At 39.3% G+C, this 26,390-nt stretch overlaps 1 protein-coding gene across 6 annotated transcripts in view; it reads left to right on the plus strand.

Annotated features, from left to right (window-relative positions):
• Positions 1-859: 859 nt before the first annotated feature.
• AFH14 (Formin Homology 14) overlaps positions 860-26,390 on the plus strand; it is a 29,498-nt gene continuing 3,967 nt past the window's right edge. For 2 of the 6 annotated variants that reach the window (XR_016039962.1, XM_088845746.1), the window contains exons 1-17: positions 860-1,206; positions 2,846-3,018; positions 3,114-3,817; positions 3,910-4,131; positions 4,225-5,906; positions 6,052-6,178; positions 8,189-8,260; positions 10,798-10,896; positions 17,057-17,098; positions 17,179-17,259; positions 18,911-18,961; positions 19,051-19,132; positions 19,235-19,329; positions 23,745-23,816; positions 24,014-24,130; positions 24,214-24,282; positions 24,392-24,458. Coding sequence is in view for 3 of the 6 variants with exons in the window: in XM_088845746.1 (XP_088701872.1) it covers positions 2,946-3,018; positions 3,114-3,817; positions 3,910-4,131; positions 4,225-5,906; positions 6,052-6,178; positions 8,189-8,260; positions 10,798-10,896; positions 17,057-17,098; positions 17,179-17,259; positions 18,911-18,961; positions 19,051-19,132; positions 19,235-19,329; positions 23,745-23,816; positions 24,014-24,130; positions 24,214-24,282; positions 24,392-24,458 (3,655 nt within the window). In the remaining 3 variants the exon portion in view is untranslated. Of the gene's footprint in view, positions 1,207-2,840; positions 3,019-3,113; positions 3,818-3,909; positions 4,132-4,224; positions 5,907-6,051; positions 6,179-8,188; positions 8,261-10,797; positions 10,897-11,308; positions 11,443-11,984; positions 12,145-17,056; positions 17,099-17,178; positions 17,260-18,307; positions 18,417-18,910; positions 18,962-19,050; positions 19,133-19,234; positions 19,330-23,744; positions 23,817-24,013; positions 24,131-24,213; positions 24,283-24,391; positions 24,459-26,390 lie in introns of those variants that run through there. The other 4 variants (XR_016039964.1, XR_016039963.1, XM_088845748.1 and 1 more) reach the window with 4 other exon arrangements.

Here is a 26,390-nt window from a genome sequence, read left to right on the forward strand (position 1 = left end):
GCCAGTCCTTCATCCCAACATCGATTTTGAAAAAATTTATGTTTATAAAAACAAGGACCAGCCCCACATCCAATTTTGATTCTCCCCACCCAACACCTTGTGATCCTTGAATCAAAATGTGGTGATATAAGGCAAAATTAAAGAAAGCTAATTGAGGGTTCAACTGGATACACCTACCCCCGATCCAATCTAGCTCGACTCAAAATTTGAGTTGGATTGGTAAATTTTTAGTTAGTTGTAAAACATATTTTGATTTTGGGCGAGGTTTTTATAAGGTTGCTTTCTTATACTGAAAAGTAAGGCGCACCTCTAAAACTTGTTTAGAGATGTTGTTTTGGTGTCGAAGAACTTATAATAATTTTAAAATTGATTTTTATCTTTAGTTATAAAATTTAAAATTATAAAAACATTGCAGATCAAGGAGATTAACGAGCACTTAAAAATCTTAAAAATCCTAAAAATTAATGGTTTAAAATTATACACTATTTTAACTTAAAATCTTTTTTTTTTTTCTCCTTGTCTATACTTTTAAGGTCGAGATGATCAACTGGTCAGAACATTCTCTTCTGTAAGATTTTTCAAGGCCACTTTACTTCAATAGTATAATATTGCAACCTTATATAAACTATTTCTTTTTTTTTTTTAACCCAATGGGTGAACACATATTTGGGTAGGTCGTTCTCATCGCTTTGATATGACGTGGGCCCAGAACCCCTCTTTACCCATCCATGCATCAAACCACGACATGGTCATCGCAATTCGCTACCATTACATGCATCCCATCGATGAATCAAGGCATGATACATGACACATGTCACTTTTTGGACACTCTCTATTTCACATTTGATTGATTTTGACAGGGCGAGGCGTTTTGACTTTACGTTGGCCCATCACAAAATCATCAAAAAAAAAAAAAAACAAATCCTTTCACCGCTTCATTTCAATTTCCCCCTCAATTTTTCTACTTATATTTGTCCTTTTTGTGTTGATGTAAAAGGGTTTAAAATCTTCTGCAGCTCGTATTCTCATATGTCGCAGATGATTTCATCTTTGAATTTTTAATATTTGTCCTAAACAGACCACCATTGAACCCTACTCTCTCCCTCTATCTATCTACTGGTACCTGGTGTTTAAAACTTGGAGTGTTTTTTCCTCTCTGCGTTCTGAGGATTGGGCTTTAATGCAGGTTGGATCTCCTCGATTCAGGTATTTCTATTTCCTAGTTTTTTTTCCTTTTCCAACTTTTTCCAGGGTTGCAATTGATCTATGTGTTTGCTTAGCTTGAGCCTCGAAACGAATGTCATTTTTGCCATTTGGGGTTCTTTTATTTCTCTGAATTTTCTAGTTTTAAACTTATGCATTTGAACGGGAGGGTGTGCCAATGTATATAGAGCAAATGTGACAATTTGGAGCTGTCTTATGCTTTTTCTCTCTCTTTGTTGTGAATTTGAAAAGAGAATGGATGAAATTGAAGAATTTGAGTTTTTGAAAGCTTTGAAGAATTTGAGTTTTTGAAAGCTTTTTCTCCCTAAATTTTATGGCTCTTGAAATGGCTTGCTGGGTTTTCCCAAAATGTACCTCTTTCTCTCTCTCTTCTCTCTCTCTGTTTCCATTTTGTTGCTGTGATTCTCATTGGAAACTGAGCTTTATCCTCGGGTACTTTTCATTTAAGCAACGAAGTGGGACCTTGTACTGAGCTTGCTGTAATGTGAAAGCTTCATTTAGGGTTTCCTGAGGTGAAGGGGAAAATTTGCTTGTTATGTTTCCAATGTGTCTAGTTGGAGAGCGTGGAGGCGTTTTAGCAATAAGTTGTGACCTAAATTCTCCAACCGAGGACAAGGGTGTGGTTTGCCCACTATCCACGCTAATTTTGGACTCCTTTTACAAACTAGGTCTCTCCAATTGTTATTTGTCAAAAGCTCTTCAATATGTGTGATTTGTTTCAGGACAGTAGGCCTAATTTCGTATGCTATCTCATAATTACCCAGCTATCGATTTTATCTCCATTCAAGCTAGATATTGGTCTTTAGGGAAATCTTTTGAGGTGACGCAATTTTTTCTATGGAGTTGTGCGTTCACTTACTATTTTACTTCTTAACAATCCAATACAGAAAAAACAAATTCAGTATTGGGGGGGGGGCGCTTGGTTCAAACTTTTAGGGCCAGGGCATATGGGTTGCAAACTTGTGACTGTAACATTTGTTGGTTGAATTCCAGCTCAAATCCCACCCCTCAGACGAGTGAAAAAGAGTGTATGAATGTTTCCTGTCTTTGGGTGAAGATAAGGTTTATATTTCAAGATTTTTTTTACCAGTGGCCCATTTTGCGAGGAAACAGGTGCTCTTGCTTGGCCCTTATAAACTCTGTTATTTGGGCTACATTTTCCTTTTTTTCTTTTCTTGATAAATATTTTCCTTTTTTTCTTTTCTTGATAAATTTGCTTGGGTTATATTGTTCTTAATTATATGGTAGGATAGTCATGCCAATATGAGTATCTGAATGCTTGAGCATATGTATTATTTGGTAAAATTGGGAAGTTTACACCTATCAGGTAGAAGATTCAACTCATTAATCTCCCTTTTTATCCGCTCCTAGATTTTTTAATCTTTAAAATATGATTCTGAATAAAGCTAAAGCAGCATGTTCCAGATTTTCAGTGTGTTCCATGAAAATTTTGCCAGTGCTCTCATGTCTGATGAGCAATTCTTCCTTGGACACATATAGTACAGTGTATTAAATTGGTCTTTCTAAACTTTGTGCTTCTTTCTGTTGCTTGTTCCCCATGCCCCTTCATGTGTCGTGCTAATGGCTTCAAATTTACATTCATGTGAACTTTTTAGTGCAGGTGCAGATAGTAATAAATGTTTTCATTCCACCATCCATAGATATCTGCATTGGTAGCCAACCACATTTGAGGGGGAGGAGAATATACCCTCAGCTCTAAAATGTCTCTCTTCAGTAGATTTTTCTATAGAAGGCCTCCAGATGGCCTGCTTGAATTTGTAGACAGGGTATATGGTAAGAAAATCAGATCTCTTCATGGCTTAACTGTGGTCATAAATCCACAATTGTTTTCGACTGTTTTACAAAATCTTGTAATTTTGGGTATGCAGTTTTTGATTCTTGCTTTTCAACGGAGGTGCTGCCTGATGAAATGTACCATATTTACTTGCGTGAGATTGTTACTGAACTGCATGAAGAGTTCCCAGATTCTTCATTCCTAGCATTTAATTTCAGAGAGGGAGAAAAGAGGAGCCAGTTTGCTGAAATTCTTTGCCAATATGATGTCACGATTATGGATTACCCTCGCCAATATGAAGGGTGCCCCCTTGTTCCTCTCTCCCTCATTCAACATTTCCTTCGAGCAAGTGAGAGTTGGCTGTCTTTAGGCAACCATCAGAACATTGTACTTCTCCACTGTGAAAGAGGAGGTTGGCCTCTCTTAGCATTTCTCCTAGCTAGCTTCTTAATTTACCGAAAATTGTACAGTGGTGGACAGAAAACCCTCGAAGCAGTCCATAGAGAGGCTCCTAAAGGATTTCTACAGCTTCTCTCTCCTCTAAACCCATTTCCATCTCAATTACGTTACCTTCAGTACATTGCTAGGAGGAAAATGTCTCCAGAATGGCCTCCTACAGAGCGCGCACTTTCACTGGACTGTCTCATTCTTCGTGCTATTCCCAGTTTTGATTCACAGAATGGATGCCGACCTATTATTCGAATTTTCGGGAGAAACCTTCATAGCAAGGGTGGCCTCTCGACCCAGATGCTTTTCTCAATGCCCAAAAAGAAGAAAACCCTGAAACATTATCGGCAGGTATCTTCTATTTGGGCAAAGTTTGTCTCTATACTTCTCTATGTGGGTAAGAGTTGTTTGCCTTTTTCCAACAAGATCTTTATTTCTTGCAGGTGGAATGTGATGTTATAAAGATTGATATTCAGTGTATGGTTCAAGGAGATGTTGTCCTGGAATGCCTTCATTTGGACATGGATCCTGAACGGGAAGTTATGATGTTCCGGATTATGTTCAACACTGCTTTTATTCGGTCCAACATTTTAATGTTGAACTGTGAGGATCTGGACATTCTCTGGGATGCAAAGGAGAGATATTCTAAAAATTTTCGGGCAGAGGTAAGTTTGCCTTCTAACTTTGATGAAATATTTTGAAAAATTCATATCTTCTAAGGAATCTAGTTGTTATATGTTTTTGTCCACTACTTCCAGGTTTTATTTGGTGAGATAGAGAGCCTCTCTCCACCGAGAGCTCCAACAGAGACTTTAAATGGTGAGGAGAAAGGTGGATTACCTGTTGAAGCTTTTTCCAAGGTTCAAGAACTTTTTAGTGGTGTTGAATGGGTTGACAGTGGTGGTGATGCTGCATTGTGGTTACTGAAACAGATATCAGCAAATGCCTTGCAAGAAAAAATTGAGATGCTGTTTCCGAATGATATTAAAGGAATACATGGGTTGCAAAATAAATTAAGTGTGCCTCCATCACCTATTGAGTCTGAAGATGAAAAGGAAGACCTTAAAGCAGCTAACAACCTTGTTACTCTACCTCTAGTTGATCCCACTAGTGAGCAAAAAGATGCCTTTGACCCGTCTTCATTACCACTATCAACCATTTCAACAGTATCTGCTTTGCCCAGCTTTGCTCAACACGATCGCAATTCTTTGGTACCCTCTTCTAGAAATGCCCAAGTAAATCTTCCTCCACCCCCATCACCCCCTCCACCGCCACCTCCACCTCCACCTCCACCTCCACCTCCACCTCCACCTCCACCTTCTTTATGTAAAGGCCCTTCCCGTTCTCAACCTTCCTTGAACACCTCCGATTTTGTCTCACCACCTCCCCCAAAATCTCATGGAGGTCCACCACCACCACCACCTCCTCCTCGACCTCCCAATGTATCTTCTGGTGGTGCCCCACCTCCACCCCCACCTCCACCTCCACCTCCTCCTCCTCCTCCTCCTCCTAGTAGAGCCCCACCACCTCCAGCTCCTCCTTTGACATTTCGCCAAGGACCTCCTCCACCTCCACCACTTCCCCCCACTCAAACAAGTAAAGGCCCTCCACCACCACCACCTCCACCTCCATGTCCACCTCCTCCTCCCCTTACAAGTAAAGGCCCTCCACCACCACCTCCTCCTCCTTCAACCGGTAAAGGCCCTCCACCACAACCACCTCCACCTCCTCCAACAAGTAAAGGCCCTCCACCACCACCACCACCACCACCACCTCCTCCTTCTTCAACAGGTAAAGGCCCTCCACCTCCTCCAACAAGTAAAGGCCCTCCTCCACCTCCACCTCCTCCTTCACCTGGTAGAGCACCTCCTCCTCCTCCCCCTCCTCCTTCATCTGGTAGAGCACCTCCTCCTCCTCCCCCTCCTCCTTCATCTGGTAGAGCACCTCCTCCTCCTCCCCCTCCTCCCATTTCCTCATCCAACAAAGGTCCTCCAACTCCACCTCCTCCTCCACCAAAGGGTAGTGGGGGTCCTCTACCACCTCCTCCGCCTTCCATGGCATCTGCCCATGGTGCCCCAGCACCACCTCCGCCCCCTCCTGGACCTGCTCGTGGGGGCCCTCCTCCCCCGCCACCACTGCAAGCTGCAAAGCCTCCTGGCCCTCCGCCCCCACCCCTACACGGAGGAGGTCGTGGAGGCCAACAAGTCCCTCCACCACCTCCAGGTTCGAAAGGACCGAGCGCACCACAACCACCATCATTAGTGGCTGGAAGAGGAAGGGGTTCATCTGGATCATCTATTCCTGTTTCAGGGAGAGGGCGCGGAGTAACACAGGGTGCGCCCAAGAAAGCATCATTGAAACCATTACATTGGGTGAAAGTCACACGAGCAATGCAAGGGAGTTTATGGGCTGATACTCAAAAGCAAGAAGAACAATTAAGGTGGACTAATGGAAGTGCATTTTATAATTTCTTAGGCCATGCGGTTTTGTCATTGTTAAAACAGCTCTCTTTGTATGATGCCACTTTGAAGATCGCTGCTTGGTGTATTGACTCTGACGTACAATTTGCTAACTATTGTATTTAGGGGTCCGGATATTGATATGTCGGAACTTGAGAACCTTTTCTCTTCGGCAGTTATTTCTGATGCAAGTAGAGACAAAGGTGGAATTCGACGGGGGTCTAATGTCAACAAACCAGAGATAGTGCACTTGGTAGATGCCTCTTTTGTTTTCTATCCTTTTTTTCTGGTTACAGTGCATATTTGAGAAATTAAAAGAATTTCAGATCCCTTCTGACAAAGTGAGATAGCATATGATTGCAATGTTCTTTGATTAAATATATCCAAACATAGTGGAGACTTCTAGCATTCTGATACCTTTTCTATGACGCACCCTATGTTTTGTAAAATATTCAACATAAATTAATTTTAAGGATATGAATTTGCATCAAATGAAAATAGGGATCCTATTGGAATTTTTGGAGAGTTAAATTGAAGCCAGTTTGCTATGTGCTAGTTTTCTCATAATCTCTTCTCTCTCTAGACATGTGGGCTATGTGGTTTCATCTTGAGGATCGATCCAGAGATAATTGTCCATTTCTATTTTATTGGAAATTTTATTCTTAGGGATCTAATGTGTTGTAGGTTCAATTGAATTGGTATCACTCAAACTTGACACTGAAAGTTAGGCATCCTTGACGTTTAGAAGTTTCCTTCTAAAGATCCAATGAGATAAATCCTCTCCCATATCCATGTTGTATAAATTTCCTACATAACCAGCTCCTTAGTTTGCTTGCCTTTCAGTTTTAATTTTGGATCTTCTTTCAGCACTCTGCTTGAAGCTCCGAAGTACTTTATTGGGAAAACCCTAATTTGTTACTCCATTTTGACAATTTTATTTTATGTTATTTTTTATACAACCTTTTTAAACTATCAGATATTTGGATGGGAGGTCTCAATTGTAGTTCTGCATGATAATTATTTTATAGGAAAGCATACAATAAGACTATAATTTTGGGACAAATTGGTCACGAACTCATACTCTCCCTTAGCTGGCAGGTGAGAAATCAGTCAGCTGGGGGTGTGCCATAGACAGCTCTCGAAGTCTGAGGAGAATTTTCTCAGGCTTTGTGAAGAAATTGCATACCCAACTGCTTGGTTTCACATCTGGCAGGCGGGGGTGATTGTGGCCTTTTTGTACCTGTGTTTAAAAAAGGATTTATAATATGCAGTCCCTTGATGGTTCAATTAACTTTCAAAAAAAGGAAAAAAAAAAATGACAAAAGAGGAAAAAAATGAACTTGTAATCTTTTTCTTTGCCCTATTAGCTGACCATCTTATGTGCTTTCCACTTCCCTGATTACTTCAATCTATACATACAATATGACTGATTAGATCAATTGTCTTCTTACCATAGGTTACAATATACCTTTTTTGTAATAGTTGTGGTTTGTAAATATCTTTGTAGTTTCAGAAGTAATGCATTGTTATGAGTTATGATGCGATGGAAAATTCTCGTCACACTCCATAAATTAACTGAAAGATTTTGGATGTAGCTCAAAGAAATATTGGATAAAGAAAAGGTAGTAGTAACCCACTAAGAGCAGTTCCCCTCATCCAAATGATCCAAATTTACAGCATTACCTTGGCCCATTCCAATGTGGTCCCTATGCATGACTAGGTTCCATTGAGTGATACAAAGTTTGTCTTTAAGACCAAATTGTCATAAATTTTAGGAGTTTCCTTTAGTTTTATTTTCAATAAGCAGATTACATTTCGTTTTTACGCCCAGTTCAGATATGGTTCTATTTTTTTATTTTTGTTATTATTATTATTATTTTGAAATGTTGACTGATATGGTTTAGATATGGTTCTATTGAACTAGATATTCTAGATTAGAAGTCAAATTGGCTACTAAATCATAAAATGGTTTCCCCAGTATGCCTTTCATTTATCTGAGTTTGGATATGCTTGCGTGCAATAGTTTGTTTTACTATTTTTTGCTTTTTTCAAGGGCGGCAGTTACTATATACAGGTTTGTTTCAGTTATTTTTTAATGCGATTTGTTACATAATAACTTGAATTTGATTGGTAACATTTTTCTTTCGTTTACATTACCTGCGAGTTTGTCTTCATGTAAGTTTATGTTACTATTCTTTTTTGGTCTTGCTGACTGTTAAGAAACATGACAATACTTTTTTCCTTTCAAATTCTTTCATTACAGGTTGACTTGCGGCGAGCTAACAATTGTGAGATAATGCTGACAAAGATTAAAATGCCCCTGCCAGATATGATTGTAAGGACTTTCACTTCTTTTCTGTACATGAGTCAGAATTACTGAGCGTGTCTATAATATGAATACCTTTTGTATTTTATAGAAAGGTCAATACTTTCATGAGTGTCAACATGGTAGTCATGCTGCCAATCAACATGGCGCAAGGAGCTCCTGGGTTGGGTTGACTAGATCAGGTTATGGAAAAATAAGAAAAGCTCAAAATTGCGATCATAGAAGTATCGAAAAATTGGTCCAGAATGATAGAGTTAAAAAAGTAATAAAAAATATACAATCTTAAAATGTTACATAACATTTGTTCTTGGAAGTTGTTAAATATTTAACAGACAATGAGCAATTGTAGAAAGGTCTTGTTAAGAGTCAAGGATGCATGTAAATCTAAATGAATTATATCTACGAACTTTAAGGGATTGCAGTTTACTTTTTTCACTTAATTGAAAATCCTAAGTCTACAGATTATCTAGAATTCCAAATTCTTGATTAAAAAATTATACAGTTTACTATAGATAGTCCGAATAAGACTACATTTAGCGATTACAATACTATGAGCAAGATTACGTTTAACGATTACAATAAGATGTATTACCTAGGTATTGGCAGTGAACAATTTGCTTTATAGGAAGTGTTTAATTTGATCTAAGATTTACACCATATCCTGGTCCCTGCCAATGAGCCCCATTGCTTAAATTACATCATGGGAATTAGCTTCCCTAGGCACATGAAGAAACTCCATAAAGCCACAGTGAGAGCAAACCCTCTTGTTCTAACCACTGTATTGTGAAAATGCCATGAGTTGTGGCCTCCCTTGGCATTGCCTTATGACATTGTGGGGGCTCATCCTTGAACATACTTGAACTTGAACACACTTGCTCTGTTCTTATCCAATTGACAGTTGCCTGTTCAGTTTGTTAGATGTGGGTTTCAACCTTCAAAATGATTACCTTAAAATAAGAAATATGCAGCTATCTAATACTTCCTTTTTTTATTTTTCTGGAAATGTTTTATCCAGCTATATAGTCTTATAGTCTAAATTCGCACATTGATCAATTTTAATGTGCCATATTTGCATTGTTGAGTTTGGGCTTTATGCTTGACCATGTTCAAGCTTGGCTTGAATGCATAGAGGACCACCTTGAGCTTGAATCACCAAGCTTGAGCTCGGGTTGGCTTGACTTATATACTTAAACAAGTCCATAGATGAGAGGAGTCAAACCATAAACAACTTGACTTATATACTTGAACAAGTCCATAGATGAGAGGAGCCAAGCCGACCACAAGCCCTAAATGAGGCAATATGCAATATAATATGTATATTATATAATTAATATCTTAAGGTAAGTTCCTTTTTGAGATGCGGCTCATATAGTAGAATGCATGTCATATATTTATTTGTATATTGTATGTAATATATTAAACAAGCTCAGGCCGAGATCAAGGAGCTTGTCTCAAGCTTGGCTTGTTCAATGAACAAGCATGCGGGCTTAGCTTGGCTTTTTGAGCTGAAAAATATCCTTTAAATTTTGTTCATTGTGAGTGAACCAAGGTGGCTCACCTCGTGCGCTGGCATTTCTTGTTGGCCCCCGGATTGGCCTTACTGCTGGTGCTTACCACTTGGATTTGGATTGACTTGGTACACAATGGCATGGCCATTAAAGATTGGCATGGCCAGTAAAGATTGCAACAAGAAGTCAATTTTTTTTTATTTGGTTTATATATTCACATTTTATTATATGCATGTGTTACTCTGATTTGGGCATATACTTGGATAGTTGGATGTTATCTCTCTTTTGACAACACCTTTCAGATTGTTAAACTATCTTGCAGTAGAGTCCGAATGAGTCCATTAGTTGCAATTTCTTTGTTATATCTCATTCATAGATATGTCTCATGGTATGCTGTTGATATGTCATTCAGTCTGTTGATTTTGTTCTTTTATATGTGACTACTTGAAAAATCTCAAATTTAGTTGGTGTCATAGGTAGGTTGCTAATACCACTGTCATGATGTTACTTTTTAATCCATTCCTCAGGCAATTTTATTGCCCTGGACTTCTGGAACCTTGGTGTTCACTCAGGGACCACGTTCAGCTGGCAATATGGTCTAATGGCCATTTGTGGCACCTTTTCATATTTGCTTGTATGTGGTGTATGCTTGCTGTTATGTCAGACACACAAGATTCAAAGAACTTATGATTGCATTTCCAAAATTATTGGGGGTCACAAATAGATTCTGTGCATCTGTGTATGTTCATGTGTTCAGCATTGCATTAGTTGGTTGAGACAAATATTGATTGTTGATGGGTTTGATTCATTGTTTGAGGTTGTTCTTATTATTAAAGGGGCTTGATTGTCACCATTATTAATGATGTTCTCTTTAAATTTAAAGAAACGACATATTCCTTGCCTCACACTTATGGACATTGTAGGTTATATTTCTGTAACTTTGCTGCATCATGTGGAGGAAACTGTTTGTGCTTCACGTTTTTCAATAATCTGCAAGCCATGACTACAATAAGTTTCCCATTGTTGTTGTATTCCCAGAGTGGAGTCCTGGCTTTGGATACCTCTGCATTAGACATTGATCAGGTTGAAAATCTCATCAAATTTTGTCCTACAAAGGAGGAGATGGAGATGCTTAAGGTATACTATGCTGATTGTTTTGCTCTATGTTCTATTGTGTTGATTTTCTACTCTAACCACAATATACTTTTAGTATCTTTTTTTTTTGTTTAGTAACTTCTCAAACAACTACAATATACTTTTAGTGTCATTTTTGTTTGTTTAGTAACTTCTCAAACAAAATCAATGCTGTAGTCTTGGTGGTTGATTAATGCAATAACTCTACTGCATCTAGTTTTATAAGCTATAAGTAATTGTATTGTTTGATAAGGTCCTTGAGTTAAGGCATAATCTATAGTTTTGCTATAACTGATGAGCTTGTAGATTTGGAGAAATCTGTCCTGTTTCAGAGGGTAGCTTGTGTTACTATGGCCTTGTTTTGCTTTTCCCTTTTGAGAGAGTTCTATAGTTCTAAGACTTAATTCACTTGCAGGACGCATCCTGCAATATGAAAATTCTTAATGCATGTTTGGAGCCCCTGAATCTTTCTTTCATAAGAGAAAAATTCCATTAAAATAAAATGTTACAAGCAAGACAGTCCATGCCCAAATTCCTCCACCCAACGGACAATTGTAGTTGCATTGGAAGATCTTCACCATTTGTTTCCACTGAGGGAAGATGGCAGCTTGAAATCCAGGTTCTATTTTATGATTGGTACTTCCCCTACTAAGTATTTTGGTTCTAAAATGGATTTTAGGCCAATCCTATTGGATTGCTGTCTCAGTGTTCTCCTCTTGTATGGCTTCAAAGCATTTAGTATGAGAGTCTGTCATTATGTCTTGGGAATATGAGCCCTGTGCTTGGGATACAAGCCTCTTCTAAAATCTACTACTTACCAACTAGTAACCATTTAAAGCTTTGCATCCACTTAATTTTCATTTAGTTTCTAGACTTGACACTTTCTTTCAACTTAATAAGATACTTTATCAGTTTGTGTTCCGCAGTTGGGTGAGTGGGAGTAATTGCTTATAACTAGAACTAGGAACTCATTCGTTGTGTGCCCAATGAGGCATCAGGTCCTATTTTATGTTTGTGTTTTTATGTATGTGCATGTATATCTGGGTTAGCACATGTGCAGCTAATGAGGTTGCAATGTTGGAAGTTGCTAGGTGCCTCTACAGTATCTGGCAAGTGCTCCATGTAATGTGCTGGTTTTTTATTGCATTAACATGAAGACCCAGTAGCCCAGAAGATACCCTGAAGAGATGGAAAGAGAAAGATTATATATGGCAGATGGGGTTTACGAGCTTCAAACTTGCCTTGGGGGAGATCAAGGAAATATAGTGAGGTCTGAATGTATATTGAAAGTTAGAGAGCTACATATAGCCAGGATCTTTATAAATATTATACCACAAAAGATCTATCTTACCTCCTGTAAATATTGACTATATATATGTGACAGGTGGGGTACCTGCAAGAACCCCCGCTTACCTTGCGAAGGGAAAAAGAGAAGGAAAAACTTAAAGATCTAGTTAAAATTATACGTGCATACTTCTAAAGGACATTTTGTCTCAGTAGTCTTTCAGTGGCATGTTTCGAGTGGGAGCTGGGGAAAGCTGGAAGCATAGCACATGCTGCAACCTAGGGATCACCTGGCAGGCAGTTTTGGACATTTTTTAAAATGTGTAAATGACAAATCCTATATGTTTGCATTATTACTGAAGCAAAGAATGCAATGAATGAGATGATGACCATTTTACCGATATACTTAAATATTGTAGCACATGGGTGTTGGTGATATGTAACTTGCTATTATAAACTGTTATTGCTGGTCTCCTAGAGCCTTTTTTTTATGGAATATTTGATTGTATTAAATATCGTATCAATTGTACGTGTTATCAAAAAAGGATGCCCACAGGTCGGGAGCTCTATGCAAAAAGAACAAAACAGGATCTCAGAACCCGTCATTAAAGATACAAGTGTATAACATCCAAAAATGGCAGCCCATGTAGAGGCTCCTGTACAAAAAGGTGAGGAGAGAAATAGAGACAGGAAAAAAACTATGACGAGGAAGCGGAAGAGAGAACAAAAGGAGTATAGGAACCAAAGGGGAGAGAAACGAAGTGGTTAAGGGGATCAGAAGGAAGAAAGTTCTAAGACAGAGAGGGAAGAGAGAAATGGGAGATAAGAGGAAAGAGAGGATAAGAAAGAGGGGTGTGGTTATGAGGTGGGCCAAATGGCTGAGGAAGAAACTTTGGTGGAGCTACTAGTTGCTAATCTGCTGTACTGCTCCTTGCTTGGACAAGGCACCAGCCACTTGGTCGGCTTCCTTGGGCACATGACTAAAGGTCACTCAAAGTCCTCTGTATTACAAATGAATGTGAGCAAAGAGGTGTGCCAATCTCCACAGGCTAGGTGCAGGGTCAATAGCCCAAGCAATGATGTTACGCGAATCTCCTTCTACTGTGAGTTATGGTGAGAATGATTGGATTCACAGAATCATTTTAGGTCTTCTATCATGGCTGAAGTTTTGGCCATTGTGGAGTCAACATTTCCTAAGAGCCCTGAAAAAGAGAGACAGATGCCATGGAATTCCTTTAGACTCCTCCAAATCCAGATGGGTCTGTTTTCCTCAAAGAGATCCATCTAATTCAATTTAGAGCATTTGTTGGAGGGGAGGCCAAGAAGACACGTGTCTTGGGTGATGGGTTAAGAAACAGAATACTCTCCTAACTGTTAAGTAGGAGAGTGGTCTTTAGACGTGCTAGTAGAGGCAGTCCTTTGGCCCAGAAAGAGGATTTGGACCTTAGAAGGTCCTGAAGGGACTGCCGGAGTGTGACCTTGTCCTCGAAGATCTGACAATTACGTTCTTTCCATACACCCCAATAAAATGGCCATAACTGATGCCTTCAATAGTGGGTGCCCCAGGGGTATGGAGGCATCAAGACGGCCTAAAGGATTTGGGGGACAGAGGCTAGGATCACCCATTGGTAACTGAAGGTTTGTAGTAGGTTTTTCCAAAACGTTTGTGCAACCTCGTGTTGCCGGAAGAGTTGGTTGAACGTTTCTTCATCTTTTTTGCACATAATGCCAGCGGTTAGTAGCTGATGGCAATTGACCAATGGTTAACTTTCTGCCTAAGAGCAGAATCCAGCCAAAGGCTTGGACTGTATCTTGCGGTAAGGGGGATTTGCATCGTGGTTGGGTCTAAAAGAATTGTAGAAGGATAAGACCAAGAATTTTCCGGCTTTCACAGGGCCCAAACCAATTTATCGTGACCAGGGTTTGGGAAGAAACCTTGGAAGTAGTTGATGAGGAGCAAAAGTTGCTTGCATTCCTCATCAGTGAGTGCCCTGCGAAAAGCGCCGACCAACTTATTTGACTTCTGGCACCAAAATGTCCTCGTTCCTTCCAATGGCAAGGAAGGAAGAAGGCTGCAATCAGACACCTAAGTGTTGAAGGCCCACCCACAAGTCTTTCCAAAAGCGATTGCAGTGACCATGCCCTACCCTGAATCTGGTTTTTTCCTTGAAAGCTTGCCTGCTCCTGGCAATACTCTTCCTTGCCCCAAATGCTTTGTAATAGGGGCATCTATGGAATTGCCCTCCTTCAACTCCATACTTTACCTGGATGACCTCTTCCCAAAGCTGCCATCTTTTGTGGCGTACCTCCACCATCATTTTGCAAGTAAGGCCACATTATTTTCTTTCAGCTTCCCAATGCCTAAAACCCCTTGCTTTTTGGTAAGGAAATTTTTACCCCGACTAGAGGAAATTTTTCATAAGGCTCTCTAGTTTTGTCACTACTGACGTGGGCATATGAAACAAGGACATCTGGAAATTAGGGCTATTGGCCAATGTTGCTTTGAATAGAGTTATCCTTTCTCCCAAGGAGAGGACTCTACCTTTCCAACCTGCCAGTCTCTTATTAAATTTCTTGACTACAAAGGTGCTTTCTAGGCTAATCAATGCATAAAGGGAGGACCTAAGTCGTTGGAAGGCATGCTTCCTCGCTCACCCCAAGTGTTGCACTAACAATTGGAGTTCCTGCTTCCCCATCCTTATCCCCATCATCTTCATTTTTGACATATTGAGCTTCATGCCCATCACTAGCTTGAAACATCTAAAAGCCAAAGCAAGGGAAGTTGGATTTATGCCCTTATGGATTCTGCTTCTATGGTGGAACTCGTTGAAGAAAGCCAGGATATCTGGGGCCATATTATCTTAGAACTTGTGGAAGATTATGACAAGGAAAGCATTAGGTCCTGGGGCCTTGTTTTGACCAAGGTCCTTAACTGCTTGGAGGATTTCTTCTATCATGAAAGATCTTTCGAGCCAATTTGCATCATCAACTGACAGAGTTCCAATACTCATATTATTCATTCAAGGATGAGGACCCCATGTGGGTGAGAAGAGGTTTCGAAAGCAATGATGATTATGCGGTTAACTTGTAGTTCAGTGAAGTTGTGTTTCCCAACAGTGATTTGCGTTATGGTGTTTTCTCTCCGCTTACAACTGGCTATTTTATGGAAAAAGCTTGTATTTCTACCCCAGGCTTTTGACCACTTGACCCTAGACTTTTGAGACCAACAGACATCTTAGTGTTTTAAGGTGTCTAGAAGGTCTCTTCTGGCTCTAGCTTTGTTATGGTGTTCATCCTCAGTGAGTTCTCTGGACTTTTCCAGTGCATCAACGGCCTGAATGCTATATTTTAGGGATTGAATTTTATGTTTGAAATTGCCGGGAAGGTCCACTTCCTTAGTTTGATGGAAGCTTTGAGTAGCAGCAGCTTTGTTTTTTGAGGTGTAAGCCCACCCAACCTTGGGCCTGCATGGCGGACCACCAGTGGTTCATCCACCAGGAAAAGTCCCTCTCTTCAAGCCAGGTCATTCAAACCTAAAGGGTATGTTTGGCCTCAGGACAGGGTGGGTTTCCAGCATTATTGCTTTATGGTCCGAGGTAGGCTTAGAAGGGCAGTCTGTTGAAACCAAAAACCGATCTAGTTCAGAGAGAATGTGGTTAAGGAATGGTTTGACCAAGTGAACATTGAGAAAGACATTTTCGTGACTGGTCTGTTACCTTAAAACATGCGGCTTGTAAATCACTACAGTGGTCATTTTCTCCCAAACAATGTGGCAGTCTGCCACTAGCTTGGTCCAATCCTGAAAACATGAGATTTGAAAACATATTTATGGCAATGTGGTTATGACAGTGCATCTCTGTGGGGTAATTCAGCCCATTATTTCTTGATAGTACAGAGTATAAGGAGAAATTTGTTGGGTGGTGTCTTGGAAGGTAACACATTTTGAGATGAGTTAGGAGTATGTCTTAAGTTAGGAGTTGAGTGAAAGCGAACTCTGAGTTGCATTGGTCACTTTCTCTCTAACAATGTGGAAGTCTGCCTCTGTGTGCTTGGTCCGCATATGAAGACATGGGATTTGAATAATATTTTCTGCAACTTGGTTATGACGGTGCATCTCTATGGGTAATTAACCATATTGTTTCTTGACAGTACAGAGTATATGAAGCAATTTGTTGGATGCTGTCTTGGAAGGTAACACATTTTTAGATGACTTATGAGTATGTTAGAGTTAGTAGATGAATGGAAAGAAGGTTCTGCACCTCAATGAATTGTGTTGCAATTTATTAGCATTGTATTTTATAATTATGTAGTAATAAGTGGATCTCTTATTAAGTGTGGGTGACGTTATCTTTTAGATGCTTTTGGTAGATTTATGTGTATTTTGGGCTTGTGGATGTGCTGAGCATGATTCCAGCTAAGATTTCTTTTTTTTCCTTTCCCTTTGGTGGATTTATTGGGCATGGTATTTAACAATGTGCTTCCCCATTGATACTTTAGCTGCGGTGGTTTTTGCATACATGTTAGTAATGTTGCGATTAATTGTTCATTGTTCTTTATGGTATGTGCCTTCCCTTTATTCTGGGGTCCTGAAAATGTTACTTTTTATGTTGTCTCATGCAATTTATTCTGATATCTCAAATGATCTTCTGATATTATATTTTTTACATGATTTAATATGTTCTTATTTTAGCACTGCTCATCCTAAAAGCATTGAGCTAGAGTTCATCTTGATGGCTTACCGTATTTTCTCTCTCTCTCTTTATAGCAGTTAAGCCTTTGTGCATTCCCATTACATTAAGTTGGAAGTTATTGTTCATTGAACTATATCTGCCTTCGTCAGAGTATAATCTGCTAACTGGTATTACTCCTTGTGTTGTAGAATTATAATGGTGACAAGGAAATGCTTGGGCGATGCGAACAGGTAGATTTCTCATACTGCGATTGAGTAGTGTATATTATCTGTGGTGCTGGCTAAGTGCTTATTGTATATGGATCTTTCAGTTTTTTCTTGAGCTAATGAAGGTTCCTAGAGTGGAGTCAAAGTTAAGAGTGTTCTCCTTCCGGATCACTTTCTCAACACAGGTATATTGTGCTGGAAACTTGGCAGTTATTTTCTTGGGGAAATAATACTATCCCCTTTTTGAAGTTATTCCACATCAAACCCCCATTTGAAAAGCCGGTATCACCAATTACCTTAAAGATTTTTTTTCTCATGGAGCCCCCACTTGATAAAATAGAACTAATGTGGACAAAAATATCTCTAACCATATCTTCCTACTGACCTGCCTTCCCCTTCTCTCTCGGTCACCCTCAAACTCATACATCCACCACCAACTTTCTCTCTTTACCCTGTTTTTGTCTCCCAATTGAACTTTCTCTCTTTACCCTGTTTTTGTCTCCCAATTGAACTTTCTCTCTTTACCCTGTTTTTCTCTCCCAATTGAACTTTCTCTCTTTACCCTGTTTTTCTCTCCCAATTGAACTTTCTCTACGATGAGTTCCCCTGTCTCTCCTTGAACAATGTCTTATTGCTTCAGCCCCTTCTCTTCTATAGCGTATGCCACCAAGAACCTTCATCTCCCGTGGTGAAGGTGGGTTGCTCCTTGGGCTGGTGAGACCAACTGCTTGAGCTGAACCAATATCTCCCATGCCAAGTCCTTGCCCTTGGCAGCCCTTCAGCACTCGGCCACCACAACCCGCAGGTGCAACAGCCTCAGCCCTTTATTGTCACCATAAAAAATGTCAGGCTGGACACCCGCTCAGACTCCATCATTCATGCTTGCCTCATCCATCATTTGTTCCAGCAAACCATGCATCTCCCATCCCTCTTCACCGATTATCCCTCCTCTTCATTGGCAATGAATGGGCTCTTTCTTGGTAAATAATTTGGCTCTGGAGCCCACTCAGTTTGTGCTCCATGCACACATTTCCTCCTCTAAAGTGGGGGGGGCTATATACTCGGCTAGCAGTTCTATTACACTCGCGAGGAGCTTCTCAGGTCCGAATTTGGACCATTGATGCTCATTTTGGAACTCAAACACGGTTTCCATGGATGTGAGCTTGAGGTTTTACTGGGCACTAACTCTGGGGTCCTTTTTCTCTCTCTAAAATTGGTGATGTGAAGTTGCAGGGTTCTGGAGAATGAGGGCTCCCTCTCTTTAACTAGCTGGAGAATGAGGACTCTCTCACTTTCTAAGGAGTTATGAAGGATGAAAACTCTCTTTATCTGAGAAGTTGCGGTGAATGCTCTCTGTCTTTAAGTAACTGTGCAGAATGCGAAGTTTCTCTCTAACAATTTTATGAAGAATGAGGGTTTTGTCGGATTTCTTCTTTACTCTTTAGCTCTTGATGTGGAGCTCCAATTATCTCTTTCTTTCTGCAAAGGGTTTGGACTTGGTTGTGTTTGAGAGAGAGGGAGAGAGGAAAAAAAGGAGGGGGGAGGAGATCAATGGGAAAGGATATAACCAGGGGCAATGGGCATTGAGGGGTATTTTTGTCCCAAATAATCCTGTTTACTCACTTGTGGGGTTCCATGAGAATAAAAAGCATTGGCAGGGTTTATGGTGATACTACTGTTTGATGTGGATTAAGTTCAGAATCTGGGGATGGTGTAATTTTCCCAATTTCTACTTGTTTTCATGAACTGTGTTTCCTCTTAGGTTGTACTTTGTGATCTATATTTAATTTTTTTATCTAAGTTTCTGTATTATTCATAAAATCAATACTTTTGCAGGTTAAGGAATTGCGTGCCAACTTAAATACGATCAACAATGCTTCTAGAGAGGTATGCCCGTCCTCCCTCTTAAATGGGTTTGATGTGTTTTTGAGGTTCGATATGTTTTCTAATATTTTTTCCTAAATATTATGTTTTAGGTAAAAGATTCTTTGAAACTGAGAAGAGTCATGCAGACCATTCTTTCTCTAGGAAATGCATTGAATCAGGGAACAGCTAGAGGTAATTCTTTTGGTGTGTATGTGCAAGAAATTTGGAAGTGATGCTAATGGAAAAAGCAATTCCGAAATGATATATAATATGCTTCCAATTCTATCTTTACAGGATCAGCTATCGGCTTCAAACTTGACAGTCTTCTAAAATTGTCAGACACTCGTGCAAGAAACAATAAAATGACGTTAATGCACTACTTATGCAAGGTAAATATTTTGAATTTCATTCATGTTTCCTCGTAAGAATGGTTTTGATAGGATACTAGGTATCTCACATAATATTTAGAAAATTAGGCATCTTGGAATGTTGACTGTATCTGAGGATGTTATTATGCAGTCTACTCAAACTAAGTATTAATTTCTTCAACTTGAGCTATGATACATGGATAAGGGTATATAATGCATTTAATATGGTTTAGATCCCTACACTACATTTTTTTTTGCTAATTTGAAGACATCTTTTTCACATTATCTTGTTTCCAGTTTATTGTATAGATTATCATATACCTTAAGTTTAGCTTTACTTACTATTTGTTCAGCGATTTTTTTAGAATTTTTATATTCTTCTAAGTATCGATCGATTCTATTACACTGTCAAATTTTATAACATGATTGTTTTTCGCTAATGGCCTTCTAAACGTCATCACTCCACCACCAAGTTTCCTTGTCGGAGTTCCTTTTCCTCTAGATTCTCCTAACATTTCTTTTGCCACTTTCTTGATACTATCAATCATCTGAATCCATATTACATTGACATCATGTTCAGAGTTTCATTTTCCTTCTTCAACTAATTTATCCCTAAAGAAGTCTATTATCATTTTTTAAATTCCACCACCTAATTCTTGGGCCCTCATGTTCAAGATAGAACATGGGTGCGACCTTTTTTTTTCCTTTTTTATTTTTTTGTGGGGGGTTGGGTTGGGTGGGGTTTGCATTGTTTTCCTTGTAGATTAGCAACTCAAAAAGTTAATGTGTCATGTAGGAATTTAGATGTAAAAGTTTTATCTTAAAATGCAAAGAAATCAATTTTTTTAGGGACATGAACGTTTTTTTCTTTCCAACTGTTTGGAAGGCTTAAAATCTCTTATTAACAAAAGAAAGAGTAAGAAAAGAAACAAAAATCTCCAATCACTCAATGATGGTCAAATATTGCTACACTCGTTCAATGATGGCAAGTGGAAATACCACTGAATTTTGGAACTGCTTCCTGCAAAAGCAAACATGTTTCTTCTTTTTTTTTAATTTAAGTAAAGAGTGAAAAGGCAAATGTGCTCTTTTATTTTACCTAAAATATGGGTGCGAATCAACAAATCGAACTTGCTTGCAAGCTATGTCAGCTTGGTTCGTAATGAGCCAAACTTGAGCAGTTTACATTTTGGTGGGATGAGTTGGGCAAAGCCAGACTGCCTGCTTATTAAGCAAGCGAACTCCAAGTTCAGGCGAACTCATCTTAAGGTCAGCTTGAGCTTGTTTAATACAATGTCGTGTTAAGCAAGCTCATTTATAAACAGCTTAAGTCTCTCTCTCTCTCTCTCTCTCTCTCTCTCTCTCTCTATATATATATATATATATATATATATATATATATATATATATAGGGAAAAGCTTAGATACGGCACATTGCGTACAAGTGGCTTGTACGCCAATGGGCACGATAAAAAGCCCTCGAATCTAACGGCTGGCATGTCTCTCACACTTCGCTTTCAAAAACCCTCTTTCCTCACGGGCCTCTCTCTCTCTCTATTTGCAGAACGGCAATCTCTCTCTTGGGCATCCCTATCTCTCTCTCTTCATGGGACCTCTCTCTCAACCCCTCCATCTCTCTCTCTACTTGCAGGAACAAACCTCCCTCTTATCTTTTTTTTAGCAGCAGGGTATCCCTCTCTTTCTCTCTATTTGCAGCCATTGAAACCCCTGGGTTTAGGCATCTCTCTCTAGCATCCATTGAAGCCCTGGACTTGGGCATCCCTCTCTCTCTAGCAGCCATTGAAGCATCCTTATCCCTTTGGCAGCCATTGAAGCCCCTGGGTTGGGGCATCCCTCTTTCTCTAGCAGCCATTGAAGCCCTCTCAGCTCACAGAGAGAGAGAAGCCCTCTCGTTCCCAGAATTCCAAATTATAAGATGTCCACATTCCTCTCTCTCTCTATTTGCAGTCATTGAAGCCCCATGGCCTTGGGCATCTCTTTCTCTAGCAGCCATTGAAGCCACTGGAATTGGGCATCCCTCTCTCTCTAGCAGCCATTGTGCCCTCCCAGCTCACACAGAGAGAATCCCTCTCATCCCTCACAGTGCTCAGCTCTCCATTGATCTCTCTCTAGATGCAGCAGCACATCCCTCCTCTCTCTCTATTTGCAGCCATTGAAGCCATTGGGCTTCGGCTTACCTCTCTGTCTCTAGCAGGCATTGAAGCCCTCTGAGCTCACACATAGAGAGAAGCCCTCTTGTCCTTCACATAGAGATGCCAGCCGTTAGATTTGAGGGCTTTTTATCATGCCCATTGGTGCACAAGCCACTTGTACACGATGTTGCGTATCTAAGCTTTTCTATATATATATATATATATATATATATGGAAAAACCTTAGAAACACCCATAATGTAGAAGTTCACCTTCCCCCTTTTTTTGGGGGTATGTGTTTTTCTCTAAGGCGCACAAGCCACTTGTACACGATGTTGCGTATCTAAGCTTTTCTATATATATATATACCCTTAGAAACACCCATAATGTAGAAGTTCACCTTCCCCCTTTTTTTGGGGGTATGTGTTTTTCTCTAAGGCCAAATTTTTGGGGATGGTTCTAAAAATAGTAGATGAACATTTTCAGTTAACAAAAAAAGAGAAATGTTTTGAGTGCATCTAACTATAGAGATGTAATATGCACCAAAATAGACTCAGATAATGCACCATATAAGCCCTCTGCAAAGGACCATTTTATGTGTTTTTCAAGTTCTTTTTTTTTTTTGTGGGGGGGTCGGGGCATCTGCTAGAGTCAAGAGGATCCATCCCAGAAAATTGCCCCAAAAAATTGGGTTAGGTGAAGTTGTACAGTAAATGTCTATAATGTCTATGCGTGTGTCCGTATGTGTGCAGTATATATAGAAACACACACATACAATTAAATGGTTTGATTTGACTTATATATAGGCTTGTTTATCAAAACGAGTCAAATCGGGCCAAGCTCTATCTGGGTCGTTCAAGCTCGAGCCGAGCTCAAGATGATCCTCCCCCCATGCAAGCTTGGGCATTCCATGCTTGGCCCAGCTTTGCTTCTTGACAACACTACCAGTAATCAGTGTATAGTTGGATATTTAATGGGGGTGAGTAGTATCATAACAATTTTATGCATTTGCTCTATGCTAAAATCAGGCTCTAAGATGTTTTTGTTTTCTAGAACATTCCCATGCGACCTCAGGCTTTTAATCCAAAAAAGCAGTGATCTCTTGTAATCGGTGCTTATTGTTAAGATACTTTTCTTTGGCTAAATGAAGTCACGCATTGTACCAATTGGCCATGATATTCATCATATTACTTTTAGTGTGCCATTTGATATTTTAGAATTTTATTTTAGTTATAATGATAATCTCTTCGAAAGCTTGGCGATGCTCTTTGTTCTAAGTTTCTAATATATTTGTGGGAAGTTTGCTCATCCTCATCAACATCAGCAGGGCCTTTTCCCAACTACTTGGGATCGGCTATACAAATCCCGGTCACCATTCTGCTCTATCAAGGATCAAACCCTCAGTGAGGCCATAAGTCCCCATATCTTTTCTCAGTACTTCCAACCATGTCATTTTGGGCCTACCCTTTATCCTTTTTGAACCTTACACTTGAACCAACTCGCACCTACTAACAGGTGCTATACTAGGTCTATGCTACACATAGCCAGCCCACCTAAGTCTATTTTCTCTCATCTTATCACCTATTAGATTTTTTAATTTTGTATATCTTTTGCTATCCTTGAGATGCATTTATATGTGATTTCATGGTCCTTTTTTTGGTAGGGTGAATTAGAAATATAGACCTGAAATTTAAGGCTTGGGAACTGAGATAATGATCTTCACTAGGTTACAATATGCGCCTGTTTTTTGGCTGTAAAAGTTTCTAAGGAATGTTCTTTTGCTATGACATCCTATTGTTTAAATTTATTTTTTTAAAGCACATGTCATTGATTTTTCGGCGTCATTAAGAAATCAGATACTATATCTTTTGAGTTCTGGGTATGCCACTTGTTGCCATGGGCACATTTGCCGACACGCTATACGGTGTATCAACATGATTGTACAGGAATGTGTCAATTTGTTGATATGGAATGTGAACATGTTTTAAGTGGTATCAGCAATACCGCATTGGAAACTAGTAATATGCATACGTGTGTGCTTGAAGAAAAGAATGGACATGGCTGGCCCATTACCCTGTCTTGGGGTGGCCCAAGAGAAGTGAGGAAGGGTGATGGATAAGAGAAGGGATGGACGGTGATGGCTGTCATGTTATTTATGGTTCTATATTTGTGAATTGTCTTATTCTTCATTGTAGTTAGTCATATTTACTTTGCACGATATCTGTTTTGTAATACTGAGTGTTCCCATTGATTGGTGTCATCCCTTTATGGTTGTTTTTGTTAGATGATTTCTGATCAAATGCCGGAGTTGCTAGATTTTGATAAGGAACTTATTCATCTGGAAGCGGCATCTAAGGTAGGGTAATGGTTACTCACTTAAGTACTAATCTTTTGATAAGGACCTTGTTCATCTGGAAGCAGCATCTAATGTAGGGCAATGGTTGCTCAATTATGTTAAGTACTAATCTCTCTGCTTTTGTTGTTTGCAATAAAGTGTGAATCATGTTGAACATTGATCTGCTGTTCTCATATTTTCTTTTGCTAATTTCTTAGATCCAATTGAAATCCTTAGCTGAGGAGATGCAAGCAGTAAGTAAGGGTCTTGAAAAGGTTGAGCTGGAGCTCACTGCCTCAGAAAATGATGGTGCTATATCACTGGGCTTCCAGAAGGTTGGTATGATGATTACATCTCGAACTGTCCTTCGATATATATTACATCTTTTGTGAAAAAACATTTACCTTTGATTATTCAGGCTTTGAAAACCTTCCTTGAAACTGCTGAGGCTGATGTGAGGTCTCTCATTTCCTTGTACTCTGAAGTGGTGAGTTGCTTTCTCACAAAAGCATTCCAGTTAGGGTTTGTAATTTCATAGTCATTAATTAACTTTATATATTGGTTTTATTTTATTATTATTATTATTTTTCAAATAGGGAAGGAGTGCAGATTCTCTTGCTCAGTATTTTGGGGAAGATCCTGCGCGATGCCCTTTTGAGCAAGGTTAGAGTATTTGTCATAACTTTGGTTGTTGAGCAGTATCTTAACAAATGTCTGATAGTGGTAGTTATTTGTTCAGAAACATCATATTTCTTGGTATCCTTAACATATGATTGTGCTCATCATAAACTTTCTAAACGCTTTACGATATATTATATAGTACATAAAGATGTTCTTTCTGATGTTAATTTCATGCTCCTCTAGCACAAAAGCAATTGCAGGAGTGGGTATTTTGTGTTGTGTGGCAAAGTTAGTATCATGTAGAATCTAAAGGTGTAGAGGAATAGTATTCTCCTCTAGCTTCTGCTTCTCTAAGTCTTTTGACCACTAGCAAAAACCATATATGATAAACTCTGGAAGGAAACAAAGTTGAGAGAGCATCTTAGTCTTAGAATTAACTATAAGTTACTTGCATATTTAATAGCTGATCCTTGGAAGGTAAGGTATTCTGATAGATGTATCAGATTATTGACTGCGAATTGGAACTGATCTGCTGATAAATTTATTTAAAATGTCTAGAAGCCTCCAAGGAATGTAATTTCTTTGAATGGTTTGCAGGATAAAATTCATGCAGTTGCTTTTAACAACTGCTAGAGCTGACAAAATGTTGCTCCCATTCAGATCAGTGACTTTTGTTTTGGCCCTTGGCACATAAATCATCATGGTCCTGTATAACACTCTGGATTCTATATCAATGCCGTACTTCCATCAGTTTCCTCATCCTTTTCTTCTAATTTGATGAGAATAGTTGCATTTATTATATATGTGGTGTATACATCAAGTTGGACCACATGGACACATACGTAGAGATGTATAGAGTCTGAAAAGTTTGATAATAGAGACACGGTCAATGGAAGAAAAATGTATGAATAAGTGAGAATTAAGGGAGGGACAAGCGATCAAGAGGGAACTGTCACACTTTAGTTTGAACTTTGAAGTAGTGTTTTTAAACATTTATAAGTGGTGTGGGTTGTCCACCCCACAGATTCATGTGAGAAAGCCAGATCGCCTATCCAAATGGGTCCAAATTGGCGATCAGGAAAAATATTTAAAAAATAAATAAAATTAAAGTGATTTTTTTTGGGTCCTTTTTTTGGGGGGTGGGGAGTGTACAATCCAATACCGATATCTTCTCGGAACTGGTTCAATCCTGGCCGATTCCTGATCCAGATTAGTGGGTTTTAAAAACACTAGTTTCAAGTGTTAGGCTTAATCAGAATACATAGCATACTAAAGGAGGCCTATCATCTAGAGGTTAGAATTTTGTTCATTACATAGCTTAGGCCAGTAAGCCAATGGGATCAAGAATATGTCTCGGAATTGAGTAAGATGCTATGACCAAAGGTGGTACCAGAGACTCATGTATCTTTCTAGGGAAATAAGAATGAGTATCATCTAAGATTGGATTAATTGTTCTATAGTCCCTTCATTTCGCAAAACTTCTTCCTTTGGTCCTCTCTCAAATTTTCTTTCTTTAATATTGTCCCAAAATGCCCATGCTGCTAAATGCTCCATTAAATAGCATGATCTTTCAAAATGCGTTTCTTTAATTGGCTAATCAAAATGGCCCCTTCTTGAGTTTATTTCAACAATCAACAATCCTAGAGATGTCTATTTCATGTTCTTGGAGAGCACTTAGAGATTTATTTCATCCATATTATTTACAAGAAGACGAGAAATTTTTCTCTCCAACACACCCACGTTGAAGGTTCCCACCCACTGTAGGGCCAAGTGTCCACATGAACATGCTGAATTTAAATACGGCATCCTTGGTTTTGGTCCAACATCCACCTGCCATGTTTTTAGTGTTCCTCCACAGGAAGGGGATGTCTAGTCTTACCCTTCCCTCAACCATCTAACTACTGACAATAGAGACAATGGTTACTTGTCTGAGTCTAGTGAGAAATGCCATAGTCCCCTGAAGTCAAAATACCT

The sequence above is a fragment of the Amborella trichopoda genome, chromosome 9 (genome assembly GCF_054954075.1).
Source record: "Amborella trichopoda isolate Santa Cruz 75 chromosome 9, AtrichopodaSantaCruz75HAP2 v2.0, whole genome shotgun sequence".
NCBI lineage: Eukaryota > Viridiplantae > Streptophyta > Magnoliopsida > Amborellales > Amborellaceae > Amborella > Amborella trichopoda.